General features: G+C 35.9%; 1 protein-coding gene across 2 annotated transcripts in view; it reads left to right on the top strand.

The window, feature by feature from the left end:
- LOC150101178 (uncharacterized) overlaps positions 1 to 24,087 on the top strand; it is a 322,911-nt gene that overhangs the window by 95,935 nt on the left and 202,889 nt on the right. For both annotated transcript variants that reach the window (XM_090401128.1, XM_090401129.1), the window contains exons 6-7: positions 398 to 633; positions 13,375 to 14,468. In XM_090401128.1, coding sequence (XP_090257254.1) covers positions 398 to 633; positions 13,375 to 14,468 — 1,330 coding nt within the window. The remainder of the gene's footprint in view (positions 1 to 397; positions 634 to 13,374; positions 14,469 to 24,087) is intronic.

Raw genomic sequence — 24,087 nt, 5'->3', positions numbered from 1 at the left:
TTATGCATTATATCATTAGGTAGAACAGTAATTATGATAAAGTATAGTTCAAGATGACTATTGCAAAATGGATTAATATATGATTGTCTGCTCATTTCCTCACTTGTTTTTCTTGAAACAGTAGCAGTTCTTATATCATGATATAAAATCTGAAAATTTCATTTGATAATTGCAAAGTGATAACTTTTAATGTGAGCAGTTATCACATATAATGAGAATATTAATGTGATAACTGCTTACCACATTAATATTCTGTGTTTTCAATAAGAGATGAGCTTTCTCAGACATTTTCTGTACTAACCAGTAAACCATGTAATCATGTTCTGTATTTTCAGGAATTACATAATCAATAATAGATGTGTTTACTTTTCTACTGTATTTTATTGTATATTTTCAGCATCATCATTATCATAACACACAGGTGTCCAGTTCCCTTCCCTTTTATCCTGGTGAGTGTCACCATTGTACAAATGAAGTCCTTGTACAAGAACTTCAAGATAATCTCCATCCACTTCACAGCTATGGATCCAGGCAACAAATATCCCTTTCTTATGACTCAGGTAGATCAAGCAATGCAAGCTCTATATCACAAAGTCAAAGTTCTTTAGAAAGTTTTAACCATGCGAGATGCAGGTATGTGTGCTCAGTACAGTAATCTGAAATTATATGTGCGTTTATATCTCAGCTATAGTTTTATAGCATTATAAAATACAGAAAAATTTTAGACACACATTTGACTTCAACTTAAGTGGTATAAATAGTACTGAGTGGTAAAGACATTAAATCCAGTGTTGCATTCTTTGCTTTGCTTTTTTGAACTCACATGTCATCTTTTGATGCCATGTCCAAAATTTCTTTATAGTGCTATCCTTGACAATTTTTCCTTTATTCTTTCACTGTGCTTCTCAAACAACAAAACCATGAACAGGTCTTCCAAAGATTATTTATTTATTAATCTGTAATCAGTAAAAAATCTTTACTGTATTAATTAAAAAAAAAAAAAAAAAAAGTGCTGTTATCACAGCATTTAAAAATATATACATATATTACAGTGATGTGTTTTGGTTTGAGAGGGTGGCTGGGTTTGATTGTTATCTAGTATGTGAAGAATCTTGATGGCATTTTCATTCTTTAATTAGCCAGTCTCAATTGGATACAGGTTTTTCCTTTTCCTCTTAGAAACTCAGGTTAATTTTCATCCTGCAATATAGATATGTTAGTCAAAGATTATATATCATTTACTGACATAGCAGATCATATAAATAAGATTAACTGTACTATCATAGCATTGATTTGGCACCATATTATTATTATTATTATTATCCACAATTATGTATTCAGACTCGCAGAAAATCGGCACACAATAACTTTCGAAGATTCAGCAGGAATCCACATTAATAGTCTATTTTGCAGATGTTGTACTGATTGATCTAATATTCAGACTGCCCAAAACCATTTAGACAATTTAGGTAAAAATGCAACATTGATTGGTTTGGTAGTTAATAGCAGTAAAACTAAAGTCCTGAAGAACAGAACAGGGGGGGGGGCATATTAGGCTAAAATGACCACATTTTTGAAGAAGTAAATTTTTCAGTACCCTGACTCCTACATAGATAATCTAACAGACAGTGAAAAGGCACAAAACTCTTCAATTCCATAAAAGTCTAACTAATTTATAGAAATTCAACTCATCACCACAAATACTAAAATTCATCTGCACAAAACAACAGGCAAGCCATATTTAAATATAGTTGTCAGATATGGAACATCAACAAGCAATCAACTGAGAAGATAGTTGGGATACCAACTTTAAAAACCTTCAACAACATCTGCCTTCACATATATTCAGTGCTGTTGCTGTCTACAGGCCAACTAATGGATACAACAGAAGAGGAAGATCAAGAAAACAGTTTTGGCAAATTTCTTTTGGAATAAGAGGCTCATGAAACATTTGACATTTACCATTTGGTGCAAAACAGAGCAACTTGGCATACTTTCATCCAGTAGACTTTATTATTATTATTACGTAACACCTCCAGGAGTCCAAAGACTCAAGGGAGGGCACCTACTCTACACCTCTGTCTCCACCATCGGCATCTACCGCTGACCACCACCACTAGCATTTCCACAGACAATCACAAACATCCATGCCCACGGCAGGAATCAAACCCGCAGCCTTTCGGCTGGAGAGCAGATACTCTTACCACTCAGCCAACCATATCTCCATGAATTTCTGTTATATGGTTATATATATTAAAGATGAAGATCAGCATAGCATTAATTAGGTTTCTGTGAAGTTAGCTATGATAGGTCACTGAGCATATTACATAAAATGAACCATAAAGCCTGCAACATAACATGACTTTACTGATGGCATTGGAAATACTAGTGTACTATAACTGTTGTTAATACATGCAACGAGTAACTCCTTTGATGTAAACCACTTCCAACTTTGCTATGTTGATAACATCTTTGAAGAGGACTTGTGCTATGTTTTAATCTTTTTCGTATATTTTTTAACCTTCATTTTTAATTTTTAATTCTTTACAGTTATTGTGTTTGATTCTTTTGTAATTTATTCTTTTATTGTCAATTGGTTTCTTGTCCGTGTGGTTAGCCTAGTGGCTTTGCGCTTCACAACCATATGACTGGGGAAGGAGTGTCCCAGGTTCGATTCCCCTCGAAGACGTGAGGAATTTGAGGATCTTCCTCAGCCATAGCCAAATTAGCCAGTCTTGGGTGTGGGCAGTAGGGTTTTTTCTGCCAGTTTATCTGGCATTTTTTATCCCGCAAGCAGGCAAACCGGCCCCGTGAACATGTGCTACTACAGCCAAAAATTATATCCCCCCCCCCAGCAGCAAGCTAGGCGACAGGTCGGTTGGGAGTGGTACTAACAAGAAGTCGCATCTAAGTAACACACGGACTCTGCATAGGAAGCAGGAATAACATGTAGGGAAAGAAGATTGTCAATTGGTTTCTTATGATTTTAAACAATATATTTATGGTAGTATTATTTCAGTTAAGTTACAAGTTATAAATTTTAAAAGTTAGGAAGATAGAAACCTGAAGTACTCTAGGTCTACCCTTTGGTATGCTTCAGAATGCATTATCTATGTCATAATAGTTTTAGTCATTAAATCACAGGTAACAGCCTGCTTATTTTGCTAAGGAGCATCCCTGTGTTTTGAAATGTGCTGGCTGTTACCTGTGATTTAATGACTAAAACTATTATGACATAGATAATGCATTCTGAAGCATTATTTTATGTTGATGACATAACATAGAAGCTACTGCTTTTGCTTAAATTTTAAATTATTCCTGTGCCTCTCTCCTTATTCTCATATCCCAAGTTACAATTTTTTTGTTTTCTATTTCTTGCTCTTCTTTATTAATAAATCATTGTAGTTTTTTTTTTTTTATATATATATATTTATTTCTCTTGATATATATATATATATATCTCAAGTTTCCTTTGGTGAGCTTGGTTGGCCAAGTGGTTAACATACCCACTCTCTGGCCATCAGTGTCTAGTTTTAAATCCACCATGAATTTTAAGTGGTACATGAATTTCATTGCCCGTTGTGAGACCAACACCTTGCTTACTGGAATCTTAAGTAACTTGATAAAGTTCCATCTTTGGTTTCTAGAGTAGGATTTCTAGATTGTTCACACACAGTATTAATACAAAAGTATGGGTAGGATTATCATCAAATTCTTGATATGTACTCTCAAGGGTGTACAGGATATGATAGTACTACATGAAAAACTTGCATCATTACTAACTTCCTATTTACAATTTTCCTCCAAATCAATCTGTTATCTGTCAAGACTCCAATTTTATCAGATCTTATATTTCTATCTTCTAAGGCACTTTTTACTGTATCAATCCACCTCTTGATCTTCCTCTTGGGTCTTTTTCCTGCCAACGTGGCAGAGAACACTTGTTTTTCTGATCTTTCCTTGCCCATTCTGTTTAAGTGACCATACCACCTGAGATTAGCTCTGCTAACGCATTCCTGGATGCTGACAATGTCAAGTTCTTCCCTAATATCCTCATTTTTAATATGATATTGCCACTGATGCCTCTGGTCATGCCTCTAATCTTTCTCAGGACTCTCATATCTGTGGTCTCTAGGCTTTGGTCAAGTGTTTTATTTCTAACTCAGCTCTCAGATCCATAAGTTAAAATTGGTTTGAACACTGTCTTGTATACAGCTAATTTAGTGTTTTGACTAACTTCTCTCCTGTTCCTTATAAATTTATTCAGTTGGCTTCCTATCATACCAGCTTTATTGATTCTGTTTTCTATTTCCATATTTAACTTACCATTTCACTAAAAGTCATGGCTAAGTATCTGAAATGTTTTACTTGTTGCATAGTTTCTCCATTCACAATGCAGTTAATATTTTCAGTGCTTCTACCTATTTTCATTGTTTTTGCCTAGTTATTGCAGACCTTTATACCAAATCTATTACAACAGTTATTAAATTTATACAGAGAATCTTGCAGACTTATACTGGATTATTTAGAAGTATAACATCATCCACATCAAGCAATGATCCGAGACATCTCCAATTCTGATATCAGGTTTAATACCACTTTCCTTCATAATATGATCCATATAAATAATAAATAACAGAGGGAATAATGTACATCCTTGTCTGACACCAGATTTAACATTTAACGATCTTCCTGTACCTCCTTCAATTCTAACCGCTGACTTACAGCCAGGGAGGGTTCGTGCATAGGCACTGCGGAACTGCAGCATCCCCAAATTTTCTCGATATATATAAATATATTTATTAATTTATTTATATTTGCTTGTAATATTTATTTTTATCAACAACAATCCTATACAATTCTCTTATTTTGCATAAAAATTAATAAAAATCCATCTGGTAGCACGTAGGAGGGCAAAGGAGACTAGCAGCACTGTGTTTACCACAGTGTCATGTTGCTATGCGCACAAGCATATGCACGTCATACTGAGATTCAAGCTATTAGCGTAATGCGGCATTGTCCGTCATGCAGTTCCACTGTTGTTTATATGCAGTTTGCGCCAGTAGTAGAGTGTTCATAGTGCTTGTCGTGTTTACTCCGTGTCTTTAAATATTTGGACATTACAATTAAAGACATAACATTTGTTATAATTTTTATTTTAGAACATTATTGGGGTTATGATAATGGATTTTATTTTTAAGTTATTTTGAATTATACCAAACTGTATAATTTTATCGATAATAAACAATATTTGGGGTGCTTAAGGGTCAAAGCTGTATAACTGAGAGGAGACCTCCATATAGCCTTTAAAGGAATGCGGACAACCGACCAGGGCTCCTGACCTAATGTCCAATTCTCACCTTCTCGTGGTACACCCTGTTGGGTATCTACCTGGATGCTGAACAAACGAGGATGGCAATTTGGGATGTAGCCGACCAAATTGTATTCTTATTGGCTTAAACCAAAATACAAAATGATGGTACAACATGACAAAATTTCATGCCAGCTGGGGCGTCGCCCGGTTAAACAAAGCCCCCGTTGTTTTCGCCAAGGAAACAGGGCAAACAGCGAAAAGTCAGCTACTGGAACAAATCTGAAAATAAACCCCAATTCAACATCACCAGAGTTAAAGATCGGTACTATCAACATAAGAAGCCTGAATGGCAAAGAAATGGAGCTAGCTGAGGAATTAGATAAGTACCAGATTGACACAATAGGGATGACTGAAACAAAAAAGACAAAAACTGGTGAGATATTTCTGAGCAATAAATACAAAATGTTATATTCACGAAATGACAATCAAGGAAAAGAAGGAGTAGCCATAGTATTCAACACAAAATACAAGGCTAATCTTTTTAAATGGCAGGCAGTCTCAAGTAGAGTGATGTGGGCTAATATCAGAATGGAGAATTGGACATTGAGACTTATTTGTGCCTATGGTCCCACAGAAGATTCTACTAAGGTAGAAGTGGAGGAATTTTTTGAGGCTTTAGAAAAAGCAACTGACACAATGAAAAAGGAAAAGTTGTTCCCTGTTGGGGATCTAAATAGCAGAGTAGCAAATGATTGTCAGACATACAAAAATATTTTGGATAAATTTGGAGAAAAGAGCAAAGCTAATAATAATTGCAAATACCTGTTGGATTTCTGCTCAGGACATGGACTGGTTATTACTAACACCATGTTCCAACATAAAAATGTGCACAAATTCACATGGAGAGAAGAGGCAAGGAATAAGAAAAGTCTCATTGACCATGTTATTGTTGATAGTGATGTTTTCTCCCTGCTGCAGGACACCAGAGTGTACAGAGGATTTGAAATTGGAAGTGATCACTATTTAGTCTTGAGTAGGATAAAATTGAATTTCATATTGAAAAGAATAACATGTAAGAAAGTTTTAAAGCAAATAAAAGTTGAGCAGTTCTCAGATGTGAACTGTAGACTAAAATACACAAAGTTTATTGAAGAAAAAATGAAAGAGTTTGAGAACAGGAACCAAACCTTGAAGATTCAGTGGCAAGACTTGAAGAAAATTGATTCAGCCAGAGAGGCATGTAGTGAGGTAGTCTGCAAGGAAAAAATCAGAACTCCATGGTGGACACAGGAAGCTAAAGAGGCAGTGAAGGAAAAGAAGAACGCATATCAAAAGTTCCTAGCAAATAAGTCAGCTTTTGCTCTTAAAGAATACAGAGACAAATGTAAGAAAGCGAAACACTGTGTAAAACTAGCTAAACAAAATTCATGATAGGACTTTGGCAAGAACATAGAAAATAAATATCAACAAGGTGGCAAAATATTCTGGAGGTTGTTGAAGAAGCTTAGAAATGGAGGGAAGAGTGCTGTAAAAGGAGATAGAGATGATAAAGGTGACATGAAAACGGGAGAAAAAGATATCCTTGAAGTATGGAGTAATTGCTTCGAAAATTTGCTAAACGAAACGAGCAGTAATAGCACATTGGTAAAAATCACTCAACAGGCATACAGTCAGGAATACATATCCATACTTGAAGTAGAAAAAACTTAAAAAGGTTGAAATGTGGAAAGGCAGCAGGAGTAGATGATATTCGACCAGAAATGCTGAAGTATGGTGGTATAAAAGTCTTATAGTGGTTGCACTGCATAGTTCAGAAAGCCTGGACAGAGGGACGAATTCCCGATGATTGGAGTAGAGCTCTAATAGTACCCATATATAAAAAGGGAAATAAAACTGAATGTGAGAATTAGAGATATTTCCGTACTAAGTGTTCCTGGCAAGATCTACGCAAGTATACTTGAGAAACGGTTGAGAAGAATTGTGGAAGAAAAGGGTAAGGTGGTACAACACCAGGCTACTCCTTGCAAAGGTGGAGCAAGCTACCAACACTCCTATCTCAGTATCTCCCATAATGCAAAACACATCTCCTTGCGGATATGTCTAATGTTATGCACTTTCAGGTGCAAACTTTGTTTGCTCACACTTGAATAAAGGATTAAACTAAATTTATTATACTCTAACCAAGTGAAAAATAAACTTGCAACATGTGATTCATTAATTGTGTTTTTATCCCAGTTGTCTCTAATTGCACTATTTGTTGAGAAATATATTACACAGACTCCTCATACCTTATTCACTGACATAATAAAAGTACTTGTTTTTATTGCATCTGCAGTATAGTGGCTGTTAGGGAGGGCATGTTGTTTACCACTGCAAGCAAGTTACTATCTCCCCACATGAACTTGTTTTTTTTTCATGTGTGAAGTATATGCGAAACTTTTATTGGTAACAGAAAACTAGCTTGGATGACAGTGATAATATAAAACGAGTTTTGATATATATATAAAGTCGATATCAACAGTCCCTGATTACAAACGCATGATGAAAGAGACAGGACGATTTGGAGCTTCCCTAGAGAGCATTTGAAGTAAATACAATTAACCACTGCTTTGAAACGAAACATATGAATAAGCAATAATTACTAATATTCATTAAGCACCGAAATACGCAGGAAGCAAAGTTTGTTAACCAACACCAATGTGTGAATTTTTCCATTAAAATATAAAAAATAACAAAAGAAATAATAAATAATAAAAGTTAAATACGTTTCTTTTAAAATAAAAAAATCTACTTAGTCTTAAAACATTTTAAATTTGTTTTCATTATTTCACGGCCACCCTGAACAAAACCTATGTACCCCAAGGGAGCCACAGCCCACAGTTTGGGAAGCGCTGATCTATATGGATCACATTATGAAGGAAAGTGGTATTAAACCTGATATCAGAATTGGAGATGTTAATCTCGGATCATTGCTTGATGTGGATGATGTTATACTTCTAAATAAATCCGCTACAAGTTGCAAGATTCCCTGACTAAATTGAATAGCTGTTGTAATAGGTATGGTATAAAGGTCAGCATTAAAAAGACAAAGACAATGAAAATAGGTAGAAGCGTCGAAAATGTCAAGTGTGTTTTGAACTGAGAATCTGTGGAACAAGTAAAACATTTAAGCTACTTAGGCATGATTTTTAGTGAAGAGGGTAAATAAAATATGGAAATAGACAACAGAATCAACAAAGCTGGTATGATAGGAAGTCAATTGAATAAATTCATATGGAATAAGAGAGAAATTAGTCGGAACACTAAATTAGCTGTATACAAGACAGTGTTCAAACCAGTTTTAACTTATGGATCTGGGAGCTGGGTCAGAAGTAAAACACTTGACAAAAGACCAGAGACCACAGATATTAGAGTCCTGAGAAAGATTAGAGACGTGAACAGATGGCATCAATGGCAATATCATATTAAAAACGAGGATATTAGGAAAGAACTTGACATTGTCAGCATCCAGGAATGCGTTAGCAGAGCTTATCTCAGGTGGTATGGTCAACAAAACAAGTGTTCTTTCCTAGGTTGGCAGGAAAACGACCCAGAGGAAGACCAAGATATAGGTGGATTGATACAGTACAAAGTGCCTTAGAAGATAGAAATATAAGATCTGATAATGTTGGAGTCTTTCAGGTCTATCAGGACAAGTAACAGACTGATTTGGAGGAAAATTGTAGATAGGAAGTTAGTAATGATGTAAATTTTTCATGTAGTACTATCATATCCTGTAGACCCCTTGAGTGTAAATGGCAGGAATTTGATGATGATGATAAACAATATTTTTCATCTTTAATTTTTTAAAATTTTTTATCATAATTTTGATATTTTATCCAAATACGTATACGCTGTACATACAATATTGTATGTATATTTCGAAAGTTGCAGCACCCCCCACGATTTCAAGCCACGAGCCGCCACGAGCCGCCACTGCTTACAACTCAAATGAAACTGCACAAAATTTAATTAAACAAAATTAAACAAAGCTCACAAAATTTAATATAGTAAAATAACTATTTTAGCATCCATAGCTCAGTCAGTATAGACAAAACCCTTGGGTTAGAAAAGACCTGAGTTCGATTCCTGTCAATAACGTGAGGAACCTTTATCTAGTTTCTTTCGACTAAAGGTGAGTTAGCCAGTCTCATATGGAGGTAGGGGGGTTTTCACCTGGAAACTCGGGTTTTTCGTCATTCAAATCAGCTTCTGAACACACGCACCTACAGACATAGGATACACCGGGTGACATAGGGCTAACCACCTTATCCTTGATATGGTAGTGGTGAAATGTAGAAAAAATCCCCAACACTCAAGTTAAAAGAGGAGGGAAGGAATAAGAAGAAAATAACTATTTTACTTATGTTGTAAAGAATACTTAAGGATGGATATCAGGAGATTATTGAAGGGAGCAAAGGACAGTAGTGTGAAACATCTTGAATAGAATATTAACAGAAATATGTGAAGAGAAAAGCACAGTTTGTGAGTGTGAGGGACGAATGGAACTGTATAAGAGTGATGGACTGCATTTGAATGGTTTTGGAGTGAGTCACCTGGAAAGGCTGTTGCTAGAAGGAAGTATTATCAGTGATGCAAACAAGGTATCAGTGGAAGTCAGAGATGATGTAAATGAGCAGAAGAGTGGACTGGGTGAGACTAATGAGAATAGGAATGAAAGTTGAACAGAAAAATGGGTTGGGCCAGGGAGACAGTGTAATCAGAGTGGATTCTGAAAGCAGTAATGAATGCATGTATGGGGATGGTCAGCATAGGAATTGAATTGCCTGGAATACATGGATGGGATAGTAGTTGAGTCTGGGAAGATATAGGACACAATGTAAAGGTTGCAACCAGCAGCAAGTTGGAGAAGTAACAGATGAGGGACAGCATGGATAGGATTGGTTATAGACTAAGGAATAAATTGTCATGCTTATTTACGAATGCCAGGAGTATCAGAAATAAGGAGATGAAATTGTCGTGTTGATTGAGTTCATTTTTGCTAAAATAGTTGAAATAAGTGAAACATGGTTAGATGAGAATGATATCTTGACAAGAGTAGAAATGGAAGGGATATGATGTTTTTCATAATGATGAGAAGGGCAAGAAAGGAGGTGGAGTGTGCTTATGTTAGTAGAGGAACTATGTCCACACAAGGTTGAGATACAAGAGAAAAAAAGTAGCAGTGGTTTTGAAGCAGTATGGTGTGAGATGGAAGTTGATAGAATGAGATATTTAGTTGGATGTTGCTATGGGCTAGGGAATGTGGAGACAAAAACTGTGTAGGCAACTTGGCTTAGTGAGCAAGTGAAGGGTGATCATCATGGATGATGTTAGTTATAGTGATATTGATTGGAATGAAGAGAATGGAATAAGGAGAATGAAATTTCTTGAGTTCCTAAGGGACACCAATCTTTGGCAATATGTAACAGAGGACACATGAGGGTTTAAGAGTCTTAGCTCTAGTTATATCATCAACGGATATGATTGTGAATGGAGTGTTTAATCTTCCCCTAGTTGGTGAGAGTGACCATGAAGTGATCACCTGAGCTGTAGCCAGTAATATGAAAACTTCCATGAAGAAGGGATATATATATATATATATATATATATATATATATATATATATATATATATATATATATATATATGGAACTACAAGGTTAGGTGATTATGCAAAGCTTAGGAGACAACTGCTATAACTTAGAAAGAGAAATTGAGTGGAAAGGAGACAGATGCTTCTTGGGTATTGATCAAGAGCTATTTAACAGCAGCAATATCTGAATGTATTTCAAAGGTGAAAAGGCCAAATAAGGTAGGAGTAAAATGGATGAATGAAGAGATTGAGCATGAAATCTGGAGGAAGAAGGCACTATGTTGAAGGCACTAAGATGAATGTTGGTAATAATCAATTGCATGATGTGTACAAAGAGGAGGTCAGAAAGGTGATGCACTTGGTAAAGACAAGACAAGACAAGTACATGAATATGAGAACAAATTAGCCAATCAAGTTAAGAAAAATCCTAGCTAGTTCTTTTGATATGTGACAAGTAGAATTAAAAATTACTTTGGAAGAATAATGCTAGTTGATATGGCAGATTGGTCATCAATGCAGAAGATATAGTTGAAGTATTCAATGAGAGTTTGACAATGTATTTAATCCTCATGGAGGCTGGAAGAGAACCTGGAGTGTAGAGATGGTGGAGAAAGGACTGATGGTGAATAAGCAGGAGATGTATGAGGAATTAAATAAACTTGATGTTAATAAGGCAGTAGGAATTGACAGTATATCACCACATCTTGAAGGAATGCTTGAAGTAACAGGGCGAGTCCCAAAGGAATGAAAGGTGGGAAAAATTGTTCAACTTCACAAAAGGGGAGGGAGAGATTAAGACTGAGACTACAAATTATGAGAAACAAATGGGTTATGGTTCCTTTGTATAAGGTTTTGAATCAGGCCACATATGGTCTGCTGTCCTTAATTTAGTCTCCTGGTTTTCAAGGGGATGAAGATCTGTTGAAGAGGATCCAGAGGAGGTTTACTAAGTCAGTGTCAGGTCTAGGAAATGTCAGATATCAGAAGAGAGATTGAGGGAATGTAAGTTGCAGAGCCTCATGAATAGAAGGAGAGGGCATATGATTAAGAATATAAGTTGAAGGGTTGTTACCAGATTAATGTGGAGAAGATTTTTCATAAAGTAGAGGGAGATAAGGGTAGAAAAAGAGGCCATTCCTGGAAGCTGTATAAGGAGGAAGTGATTGGTGAGTGGAATGCATTGCCTGATAATGTGACAAGCATGGAAACTGTGCATAGGTTTAAGGCATGGTTTGATGATATTTTTACATGGGAGAATATGGACCTCCTGCAATGAGTCCTCTGACTTTATAGAGGTCAGATAATAATAATAATAATATGTCAGTGTAGCAATATTCTATTTGATGGCAAATTAAAAGATAAGGTGAGAGCAAGACCTGAAAATTAGATGATATTTTAATAAATTGCAAACGAGTGAGCACAACCAGATAAACCTTGATTTTCCCAAGATAAAATACTGCATTCTTAACAGATTTTCCCAAGACTTTCTCAAACCTTGATTTTCTGAAGATGAAATACTTTATTCTTAATTTTGAATTTGTATGAAAAAAACATTATGCTGATGTGTAAACTTAATTATATATATATATTTTTTTTTTTTTGGATAAAAACCAAACTGGCTTGTTTCCTGCTTTACACAAACATATAGCTTGAAATAATCTTTTTTTAAAGGGTTTTTCAACCTGCTGTTCCTGGGACTTTAGGGGAAATATTATGAATTAATTTGTGAAGAACTAAGAATAAAGAAATGTATTATGTCATTATCTCTTCATTCTTAGTCTTTATCCTGATTTGATTTGAACTTATGTAAAAAAAAAAATGTTCATTTCTGTATTTGATAACATTTTAGTTTTTCCAAAAACTAAAACAGAATAAATAAAAATCAATCAATAAATAACATGAATTAGTGTTAAATTATTAATTGAATCATATGGAATGATATGATTATGGGAAATTCATTCACCATAACAAATATTGTTATATTTGTTATATTTCCAAGTTCCAAAGAATGGTCTTTCTCTGTTTTATACAATGATTTATTTCAAGTTGCTGCTGCTGCTCTATAACTTCCTTAAGTAGAGTAAATATTTTTCTTAAATGTTAGTTCATTGATTGTAATAATAATAATGTAGTTTTCTAAATTACACACTGACAAGTATAATCAATTCTCGCTATAGTAAACTCATAGGCATCTCAGAAATAATTTGAAGTATATAGTTCTCTAATGAAATTCCTTTAGGATAACATATATCTATGTGACTTTGGTTAGGACTTTTTTTTTTTTGGTAGGTTTGTTATAGTGATCAAGTTTTGCTGTAACAGGGTTTGTTAGTGAGAAATGGTATTTCAGTGATGTTTGATTTTGTAATTCTAAGATTTTTTTTTCCAATTTTGAAAAATTCATAGTTCACATTTTTTACTTTAGAAAAATGGATTCTGGCTCTTCAGACAGTGTTAGTTCTTCATATCTGCAAAACAGATTCATACTCAACATGAAAGATTCAGACATCAGTGGTCAACGCTTCCAAAACCAGCAACAGGATATTAAGAACAAAAAACTAATCCTAGATGTTCAATCTTCAAATAAGCCAACAGGGAAAGAATATACACCAAAAAGACAGTATTCGTTTGAAGTTGGTGTAACTCCTTCCTCTCCAGTTACTCCTAGACAGTTAAGTGTTGATTCATCTCTGGCAATAGAGAGTGGTAATTTTGTAAAGTTTGGACATGTAAATAAAGGAAGAAGTGAGGCAGGAATAGCAGGCAGTTCAAACACCAGGCATGTAGGAAAATCAACACCACAACCACATAGAAAGCATCACAGTGAAGATTTATCACCAAATGCTCAAGAATATTTTGGTATATCTACTTCACACCTGTATTCAGTAGAAAGTGCTGCCAGTAAGTACCCAGCTGACAGCTTATGTACCCCACTTGCCAGCCGAAGAAATTGGTTAAGAAAAAGTTCACGCAGTACTGATAGTAGTGCATCAAGTCCTCAGAGTCCATTAGTGCCAAATAGTGAAAGCATACACTCATATCAGACAGGCAGTACTCATCATACAGTTGAAGAATTACAATCAAGTCATCAGAATCGTGGTTCAGGATACTTATCATCTCATTCCTTGAGCCTGTCATTACATGGTTTAGAAAGCAGTGTGAAATCGCAAGGAACTCATATTGCATTGGAAAGTCAGCATAAAATTATGTCAGATGCCATCACATCCCCAAGCTTACATCAAACATATCTTTCATCTAAGTCCACCTCTTTTACATATGACAAAGAAAATAAAGTTATGCCAAGCAGAGACAATGAATTTAGATCTTATTTAGATCATCCAAATGGTGAGCTCTCAAAGCCTCCACCAGTAATTGGTAATACAAGTATAAATCAAAATGAACAGTCAGTACCTCTTTATAGCAATGTGGATTATCCTTCAATTTGGACTTGTAGGACAGACAATCATAGTTATCATTTGCCACTGCAGCATTATCTCCTTGAGCAAGCAAAGCTCTCAGGTATGGAGCATTTACTGTTTCAGTTGTATTTAACTTGATTATTTTTTTTTTTCCCCTAATGAACTCTTTGAGAACAGTAAGATAAGTTTTAAACTATTTATTTTAAAATTTTTCAATGAGATAGAAACATGTATTGCAGCTAAATGCCATTTTTTCAGCTTTCAAAATTCTTGAAAAGGTCAGAATATCAGTACTTTGTATTAACCACATCCAGCAAGAAAATTGGTTTTCAAATGTAAACAGATAATTGAGAGTTTCCAACAGCCATTCATGATCCCCTATTATTATTATTACCCAAGACCCCATGGAGTCAAAGACTCATCTGGGAGGTCCTTTTATCACACACACACACACATCTCATCATACCGTGTCTTAAACATACTCAAACTCCTTGCAGACACCACACTCTCAGGCAAGGCATTCCAATCATTCACAACTCTGCACGAAAAAAAACCTGCCTCTCACTCCCGTACTCACACCCTCTTTATACAGTTTCCAGGGATGACTTCTGGTTCTCCCCTGATCTCCCACTATTCTCTTTAGAACTTCTCCACCATTGATCCTATAACAACCCCTTACCAACTTGTAGGTTTCTGTTATATCTCCCCTCTTCCTCCTGTTCACCAGACCCTGCAAATTACATCTTCTCAATCTTTCCTCATACTCAACATTCCAGAGGTCAGAAACTACCTTAATCAGTTGCCTTTGGACCCTTTCCAACATCTCATCATCCTTCTGAAAACCCGGTGATGAAATCTGGGTCACCGGGTTTTCAGAAGGATGAAGAAATTCATCCTTTTCAGAAGGATGAAGAAGATAAGGCCTAATCAAAGCCTTATACAACAGAACAAGAATCTCCCCACATCTACAAGTCAATGTCCTCCGCATCATTCCCAGAAGCCTTTATGTTGTCTTCACAATTTTGGCGATGTGTCCTCTAAATTTTAGATCCTTATCCACTATCACCCCAGATCTGTTATTTCCTTTATTTCCAACAATATATTCTCACCAAGCATAAATTCTGCATCCCATCTTTGTTTTCCAAATTTGAAAACCTTACATTTTGCAACATTGAACTCACATCCCCATTTCCGTGCTCAGTCACTCAATTTATTCAAGTCTTCTTGCAAGGCCACAACATCTTCACTACTCTTTATGGTTCGTCCCAACTTTGCATCATCTGCAAACAACTGAATATCTCCATCCAAATCTTCGCCAATATCATTAATATACAAGTTAAACAGTAATGACCCTAAAGCAGACCCCTGAGGCACTCCACTAGTGACTTTCCTTTTCCTGGATATCACACCCCCATACACAACTTGTTGATACCTATCAGATAGCCAGTCTCCAATCCAATGCACTAATCTAACATCCAACCCCATCTGCTCTAGTTTGACTGTCAACTTATCATGAGGTACTCTATCAAAAGCCTTTGTGAAATCCAAGTATATTACTGTGTATCCTTCTCCTCTGTTCAAGGAAGCAGTCACTTTATTGTAATAAGTAAGTAGATTACTAAAACATGACCTCCCTTTGGCAAATTCATGCTATCAATATGATAAATTGGCAACTCTGACATGTTAGCCATATGAAGCTTGAGTGGCTGTTCGATGGTCAGATAACATACAAATTATGCAAACAATTGCATACTTGGAACATAATTTTAAATGTTGGTCATAGGGATCTTGTTAGATCCCTATGACCAACATTGTGTGCAATATTTTGGTTTCATTCCACTTAATTCTATACAGCATACTGCATGGTCACCAAGACCTGACTTGCTTATTTTTATTGAACAAACAGACGAACTTCTGCTGCTTCTGTCCAAAGGGAAATATCATAAGGAAATTGGTACATGATTGGGATGATAAATGCAGCAACATTTTTGAATTGCTTAAGCTATCTGTATCCTGTGAGGCTTTAGGCTGTCTTTTTGATATTATTTTGATGTAACAGATGTAATATATATTTCTGTTATTAACATATGTGGATATATAATAAACTCTCACTATAGCAAACTTATAAGATCACAGAAATAGTTTGCTATAGTGAATAGTTTGTTGTAATGAATTTCCTTTAGAATGGAATTGTGCCTTTGGACCTGTTGTTGGAACTTCTTGGTTTTAATAAACTACCAAAATTCTATAGTTCACTCTCACTCACTAATGTGAGCAAGAATGAACTGTAGAATGACCTCTTCTTGTTGTGTGATCATCATGGATTGCATCCCAAATTACTTGTGTATTATATGGGTTGTATACTACATAAATTTAGTTTAATCCTTGATCCAAGTGTAAGCAAACAAAGTTTGCACCTGAAGTATCTTCAGGACTGAGGCAACTCGTGGTAAAGGTGGACTAAGCTCTCATCACTTGTCTTAGTATCTCCCATAATGCAAAGCACATCTCCTTGCAGACATGTATAATGCTATGTATGAAGGGAAGGGCCACCACCCAGACCGGTTTCAACCTTTACTGAGGTCTCGTCAGTGGGGGCCAGACTCAGAGGTGGTGATACTAAAGTGGAAGTAAAGAACTTAGATAAAGGATTAAACCAGTGGTTCCCAAACTTTTTCAGGCCACCGTCCCCTCGACTCCATAAACTCATCGTCAGTGCTCCCCTTCCTTACCTCACCCTACATTCAGAAAAGCTATTCAAACAACCCATAAGGAATTGTAATAACATTTTTAAAACAAATTATTAATTTACAATTTACATTTATTTTAAATCCAAAAAAACATTTAACTTTAATAGCAACTTTACATTAAAATCTAATAAAACATCATCATCATCGATTTCCTGCCATGTACCCTCAAGGGGATGTACGGGATATGATAGTATTACATGAAAAATTTACATCGTTACTAACTTCCTATCTACAATTTTCCTCCAAATCAGTCTGTTATTTGTCAAGACTCCAACATTATCAGATCTTACATTTCTATCGTCTAAGGCACTTTTTACCATATCAATCCACCTATATCTTGGTCTTCCTCTGGGTCTTTTTTCTGCCAACCTGCCTGAGAACACTTGTTTTGCTAATCTTTCGTCTCCCATTCTGTTTAAGTGCCCACACCACCTGAGATTAGCTCTGTTAACACATTCCTGGATACTGACAATGTCAAGTTCTTTCCTAATATCCTCATTTTTAATATGATATTGCCATTGTTGCCATCTGTTTGTGCCCCTAATCTTTCTCAGGACTCTAATATCTGCATCCTCTAGTCTTTGGTCAAGTATTTTACTTCTGACACAGCTCTCAGATCCATAAGTTAAAACTGGTTTGAACACTGTCTTGTATACAGCTAATTTAGTGTTCCGCCTAATTTCTCTCTTATTCCATATGAATTTATTCAATTGACTTCCTACCATACCAGCTTTGTTGATTCTGTTGTCTATTTCCATATTTAATTGACCATCTTCACTACAAACCGTGCCTGAGTAGTCGAAATATTTTACTTGTTCTATAGGTTCCCCATTCACAATGCAGTTGACATTTTCAGTGATTCTGCTTATTTTCATTGTCTTTGTCTTGTTATTGCTGACCTTCATACTATATCTATTACAACAGTTATTCAATTTAGTCAGAGAATCTTGCAGACTTGTAGCGGATTTATTTAGAAGTATAACATCATCCACATAAAGCAGAGAGCTGACATTAACATCTCCAATTTTGATATCAGGTTTAAAACCACTTTCCTTCATAATGTGATCCATATAGATAATGAATAAGAGAGGGGATAATGTACATCCTTGTCTGACACCAGATTTAACATTGAACCATCTTCCTGTACTTCCTTCAATTCTAACTGCTGACTTACAACTCAAATAAAGACTAAGTATTGCTTGATATAATGCCCAATTGACACCATATAACTATAGCGTATTGAACAGCTTCTCTCTTGCACCTTGATATATGCCTTTTTCAGATCTACAAAACTTAAATACAGATCTTTGTTATATTCCCATTATTTCTCAACTATTTGTCGTAAAGTGAAGATCTGATCCTGACAGCCTCTATTTGGCCTGAATTCAGCTTTTTCTTCACCAAGCTTCTCTTCCACAATTCTTTTCAAATGTTTCTCAAGTATACTTGCATAAATCTTACGAGGAACACTCAGTAACGAAATACCTCGGTAATTCTCACATTCAATTTTATTTCCCTTTTTATATATGGGTATTATGAGAGCTTTTATCCAATCATCAGGAATTCGTCCCTCTGTCCAGGCATTCTGAACTATGCAGTGCAGCGCAGCCAATTTAAGACTTTTATACCTGCATACTTCAGCATTTCTGGTCAAATATCATCTATTCCTGTTGCCTTTCCACATTTCAAGCCTTTGATGGCTTTTCTACTTCAAATATGGATATGTATTCCTGACTGTATGCCTGTTGAGTGTTTTTTATCACTGTGCTATCACTGCTTGTTTCATTTAGCAATTTTTCGAAGTAATTACTCCATACTTTAAGGATATCTTTTTCTCCAATTTTCATGTCACCTTTATCATCTCTAATTCCTTTTACAACACTCTTTCCTCCATTTCCGAGCTTCTTCAACAACCTCCAAAATATCTTTCCAGCTACTTGATGTTTATTTTCTGTGTTCTTGCCAAAGTCCTCCCATGACTTTTGTTTACCCAGTTTTACACAGTGTTCATTTTCTTACATTTGTCTCCATATTCTCTAAGTGCGCAAGCTGACTTATTTGCCAGAAACTTTTGATATGCTTTCTTCTTTTCCTTCACCGCCTCTTTGACTTCCTGTGTCCATCATGGAGTTCTAATTTTCTATCCTTGCAGACAACCTCACCACATGCCTCTCTGGCTGAATCAGTCAGGGTTTTCTTCAAGGCTTGCCACTGAATCTCCAAGGTTTGGTTCCTGTTTTCAAACTCTTTCATTTTTTTCTTGAAAAATCTTTGTGTATTTTAGTCTACAGTTCACATCTGAGAGCTGCTGAACTTTTATTTGCTTTAAAACTTTCTTAAATGTTCTTATTTTCAATATGAAATTCAATTTTATCCTGCTCAAGACTAAATAGTGATCACTTCCAATTTCAAATCCTTTGTACACTCTGGTGTCCTGCAGCAGGGAGAAAACATCACTATCAACAATAACATAGTCAATGAGACTTTTCTTATTCCTTGCCTCTTTTCTCCATGCGAATTTGTGCACATTTTTATGTTGGAACATGGTGTTAGTAATAACCAGTCCATGTCCTGAGCAGAAATCTAACAGGTATTTGGCAGTATTATTAGCTTTGCTCTTTTCTCCAAAATTTCCCAAAATATTTTTGTATGTCTAACAATCATTTCCTACTCTGCTATTTAGATCCCCAACAAGGACCAACTTTTCCTTTTTAATTGTGTCAGTTGCTTTCTCTAAAGCATCAAAACATTCCTCCACTTGTACCTTAGTAGAACCTTCTGTGGGACCATAGGCTCAAATAAGTCTCATTGTCCAGTTCCCCATTCTGATATTTGCCCACATCACTCTACTTGAGCCTGCCATTCAAGATTAGCCTCGTATTTAGTGTTGAATACTATGGCTATTCCTTCTTTTCCTTGATTATCATTGCCTGAATATATCATTTTTTATTTATTGCTCAGAAAGATCTCACCAGTTTTTGTCTTTTTTGATCGACATAATAAGGGTGACATAACAGTCACCCTGTTCTGTCGATCTGGTACTTATCTAATTCCTCAGCTAGCTCCATTTTTTTTCCATTCAGGCTTCTTATGTTGATAGTACCGATGTTTAACTCTGAGGATGTTGAGTTGGGGTATGTTTTAGGATTTGTTCCAGTAGCTGTCTTTTCGCTGTTTGCCATGTTTCCTAGGCAAAAACCATGGGGGGGGGGCTTGTTTAACCAGGCGATGCCCCAGCCGGCATGAAATTCTGTCATGTTGTACCATCATTTTGTATTTTTGTTTAAGCCAATAAGAATACAATTTGGTTGGCTAAATCGCAAACTGCCAGCCCAGCCCATCATCCTGTTGAGTATCTTCCTGGATACAGAACCTTCGTTCTGTATCCAGGTAGATACTCAACAGGGTGCACCACGATAAGGTGAGGATTGGACATTAGGTCAGAAGCCCTGGTCGGTTCTCTGCATTCCTTTAAAGGCTATGTGGAGGTCTCCTCTTAGTTATACAGCTTTGACCCTTATGTACCCCTTTGACCCTTAATCTAATAAAGCATTGTATTATAATGCTATTCAATAGCAGCTATTGACTTGAATGTTCAGAAAATCCTTAATGGGATGGATGGGCTTTATGGAGTGATACCAGTTTTCCTATGTCTGGTTTAATATCACTTAGCAGGAGTCTTACATCTCCGCGTTTAGTTATCTGGAGTCTATTTCTTTGTTTCGAAAAAAGTTGCATGACCACACTAAAACCATGTTCCATCAAATATGATGTTGGAATTGCAACGAGGAGCTTCTTAACCACTCCCCATAGTGAAGGATAGCGAGCAGAGATCTCTTTCTGCAACCAGAACTCTTGATAAGATTTCTTAAATTTTGACTTCTGCTCAAAGTCATTTTGTAGCTTAATTAGTTCTTCCTCCATGGCTCCCACTACCTCAGTATCGAAAAATGGATTTATTTCCCTGTCTGGAACTTCCAACGAAAGTAGATCTTTAAATCGCTCAGTCATATCTTCATGCAGTATATTCAAATGGTCACAGTAAACTTGCAGATCATCAGTTTGCCCTACGCTTTCCATCTAACTTGGACAGGCTGGGAAATTGGTAGAGCTTATAATGGCCTAGGTTTCACTTCAACAGATTTAACTTTGAAATAAATGTTGAGATAGAAGATTTGGCCTTGATTAGATTGATATCATTGCCTTGCAACTGCAAATTAATTTCATTAAATTTTGCAAATATATCTAATAAATAAGCAACATCATGCCTGATAACTTTGAGTTCATCACTGAGCAAAGCCTTTTTGTCTTCAAAAAACTCTACAATGGTATCAAAAAGATTATAAAACCATCTCAAACAGTTGCCTCTTGACAGCCAACGAACTTCAGCATGAAGCAGCAAACATTCAAAATGTTCATCATTTTCATCACAGAGCTCTCGGAAAAGTCTATGATTGAGAGCATGGGCTGTAATGTTATTCACTGCAGTAATGACAGTGTGTAGTGAGTTGTGCAAGTGATCGCTGGGGTTTTTTGAAACCAGATGTTGGCAATGAATGATACAGTGAATGGTAAATATATTTGGTATTGCTTTTTTCAAGTAGGCGACAAACCCATTGTAGCGACCTGTCATTGATGGTGCTCCATCACTTGCACAAGAAAGTATGTTAGTAAGGGGATTTCTTTATCTTTGAAGAACTGCCCAACAATACGAAATATTGACTCCTCTTTAGTGTATGTGTCTAGTAGCTTTGCAAATAACTCTTGAACCAAACTTTCTTCCTTTTACAAAGTGCACATAAGCTAAAAGCAAAGATTCATTGCCTGGTATAGTTGACTCATCCAGTTGTAATACAAAGTCTGTTGTCCTTAATACGCGGCATAATGTTTCTTCAACATTAGCAGCCATTTTTTCATCTACTTGCCTTTACACAGAATTGTTGCTGAGATGAATCATCTTAATTATGTCGTATGGTGACTTATGTAAAAGAGTACTCAGAACCTCACTAACAGCTGGCAGGATGAGTTCCTCACCAATCGTATATGGTTTTCCAGGACTTTGCAATCAATGATGAAATGTTGTACAATGCACACGAACTATTGGTGTTTTGTTGTGAAGCATTGCAAAACATGCTCGAAACTCTTGGTCACTTTTGAAATTTGTCTCGGAGAGATTGAAAGAAAATTAAATTCTTATTTACCTTGTCAGGATGTACCTTCTTCAAATGTTCAATTATTCTGGAAGGCTTCATGGCCTCACTAGAGAAGTCCTTTCACATAATACGCACATTGGCAGCTGCTGGTTTGTTGGTGCTGGTATGCATCCATATTTTAGGTATTCAATGCTATACTGCCTACATTTCTTCTTTGACGTATCTGCATCTGCCATTTCTATTCTGGAACATGCAGAAATAAGCATACATACATATTTAAAAGTGATTTTTGTAAATAATAATCCTTATCTTTATATCCTCACAATATAACATAACCTATAATTTTCCAAGCTGTGACACAACACTTACATAGCTAAAAGCTTCACATTTTTGTTCAGTAAACAAGAATGTGGGAAAATACATTATAATACACTCAATACTATTAATATAAAAAAAGGACCACTTCAGAAATTACCAACAAAAAACTCGAAAAATGTCTTGGAAACAACAGACAGTGTATGTCTTGGAAAACAAAAAAAATAATGTCTTGGAAATAATAATAGTAATCAAACATCAGCAATTAATTATTTCAGCACATTTCAGCATTTTGCAGCACACCTTCAGTGCCTCCCCCCTCCGTTTCCCCCTTGCTTCTTAGCACTCCCCCTAGGTAATCCCACTGCCCACCAGGGGGCAGTACCGTCCACTTTGGGAACCCCTAAATTAAACTAAATTTATTTTAGTCTAACGAAGTGGGAAAAAACTTCCAGCATCTTTCTCTAATCCAGAGTAATTTAATAATAAGGTGAGACACCTTTTGGCAACTCATATAGGTAAATATGACCTCCATTACTTCCACCTTAGTATCACCACCTGTGGGTCTGGCTCCCATTGACGAGACCTCAATAAAGGCTGAAACCAGTCTGGGTAGTGGCTCTTCCCTTATTGCATAGCATTATACATGTCTGCAGGGAGATGTGCTTTGCATTATGGGAGATACTAAGACAGGTGACGAGAACTTAGTCCACCTTTACCACAGGTTGCTTCAGTCCTGAAGATACTTCATGTGCAACCTTTGAAGCATGAAATCATCCTCCTCCTCCTCCTTATTGCAAGCCTGAAGTGGCTTGAAAAGGTATAGTGTTTAGTCCATAGAGGTACTCATATGAAAATCAGTACAACACACACAAACAAACAGTGCCATTAAAGCGATGAATGATGCTGATTAATCCATTATTGCTCATATAATATTTTAGAAGGAGTAAAGCAATGCTATTAGTTATCACTATTAAAAATTTGCCTATTCTGCTTTTTCTGTGAAACTATAGGAGAAAAATAAATATATTTTGTTCATTATTTTTGAACCCATTGTTAGAGGCAAAGAGTACAGTAAAAATAAAATTCAAAATGCCATGAGAAAACTGTTTTCTTGTTTGTTTTTGAGTGTATACATACCTATATGCACAGTCACTGCATGCATGTATGTTATTTGGAGATCAGTATGTTGTTACCGTTAGATGGTACATAGAAAGTTGTTATAATATGCTTCTGCAAATAAAATTTTTCTTGTAATTAGTGATATTATGTAATTTGTACTACATTCAGTTCATAATACAGTTTTAATTTAGTGTTTTGTGTTGTGTTGTATTTTGTGTATGTGTGTCTTTGCAACCTTTGTTTTTTGTATACAAGTTTATATTGTAGCTAATGGTTACAGAATTATAGGACAGTGAGGCCAAGATGTCTTTGTTCAGGAAATTCAACATGAGGGACTAAGTGAATACCACACAAACACAAACTGCATCATACAATCACA

Source organism: Typopeltis vanoorti, chromosome 12 (assembly GCF_054136105.1).
Source record: "Typopeltis vanoorti isolate ZY-2024b chromosome 12, IOZ_Tvanoo_1.0, whole genome shotgun sequence".
In the NCBI taxonomy this organism is placed as follows: Eukaryota; Metazoa; Arthropoda; class Arachnida; order Uropygi; family Thelyphonidae; genus Typopeltis; species Typopeltis vanoorti.
Note: the sequence above shows the minus strand (reverse complement) of the source record. Positions and strands in the feature narration are given on the sequence as shown.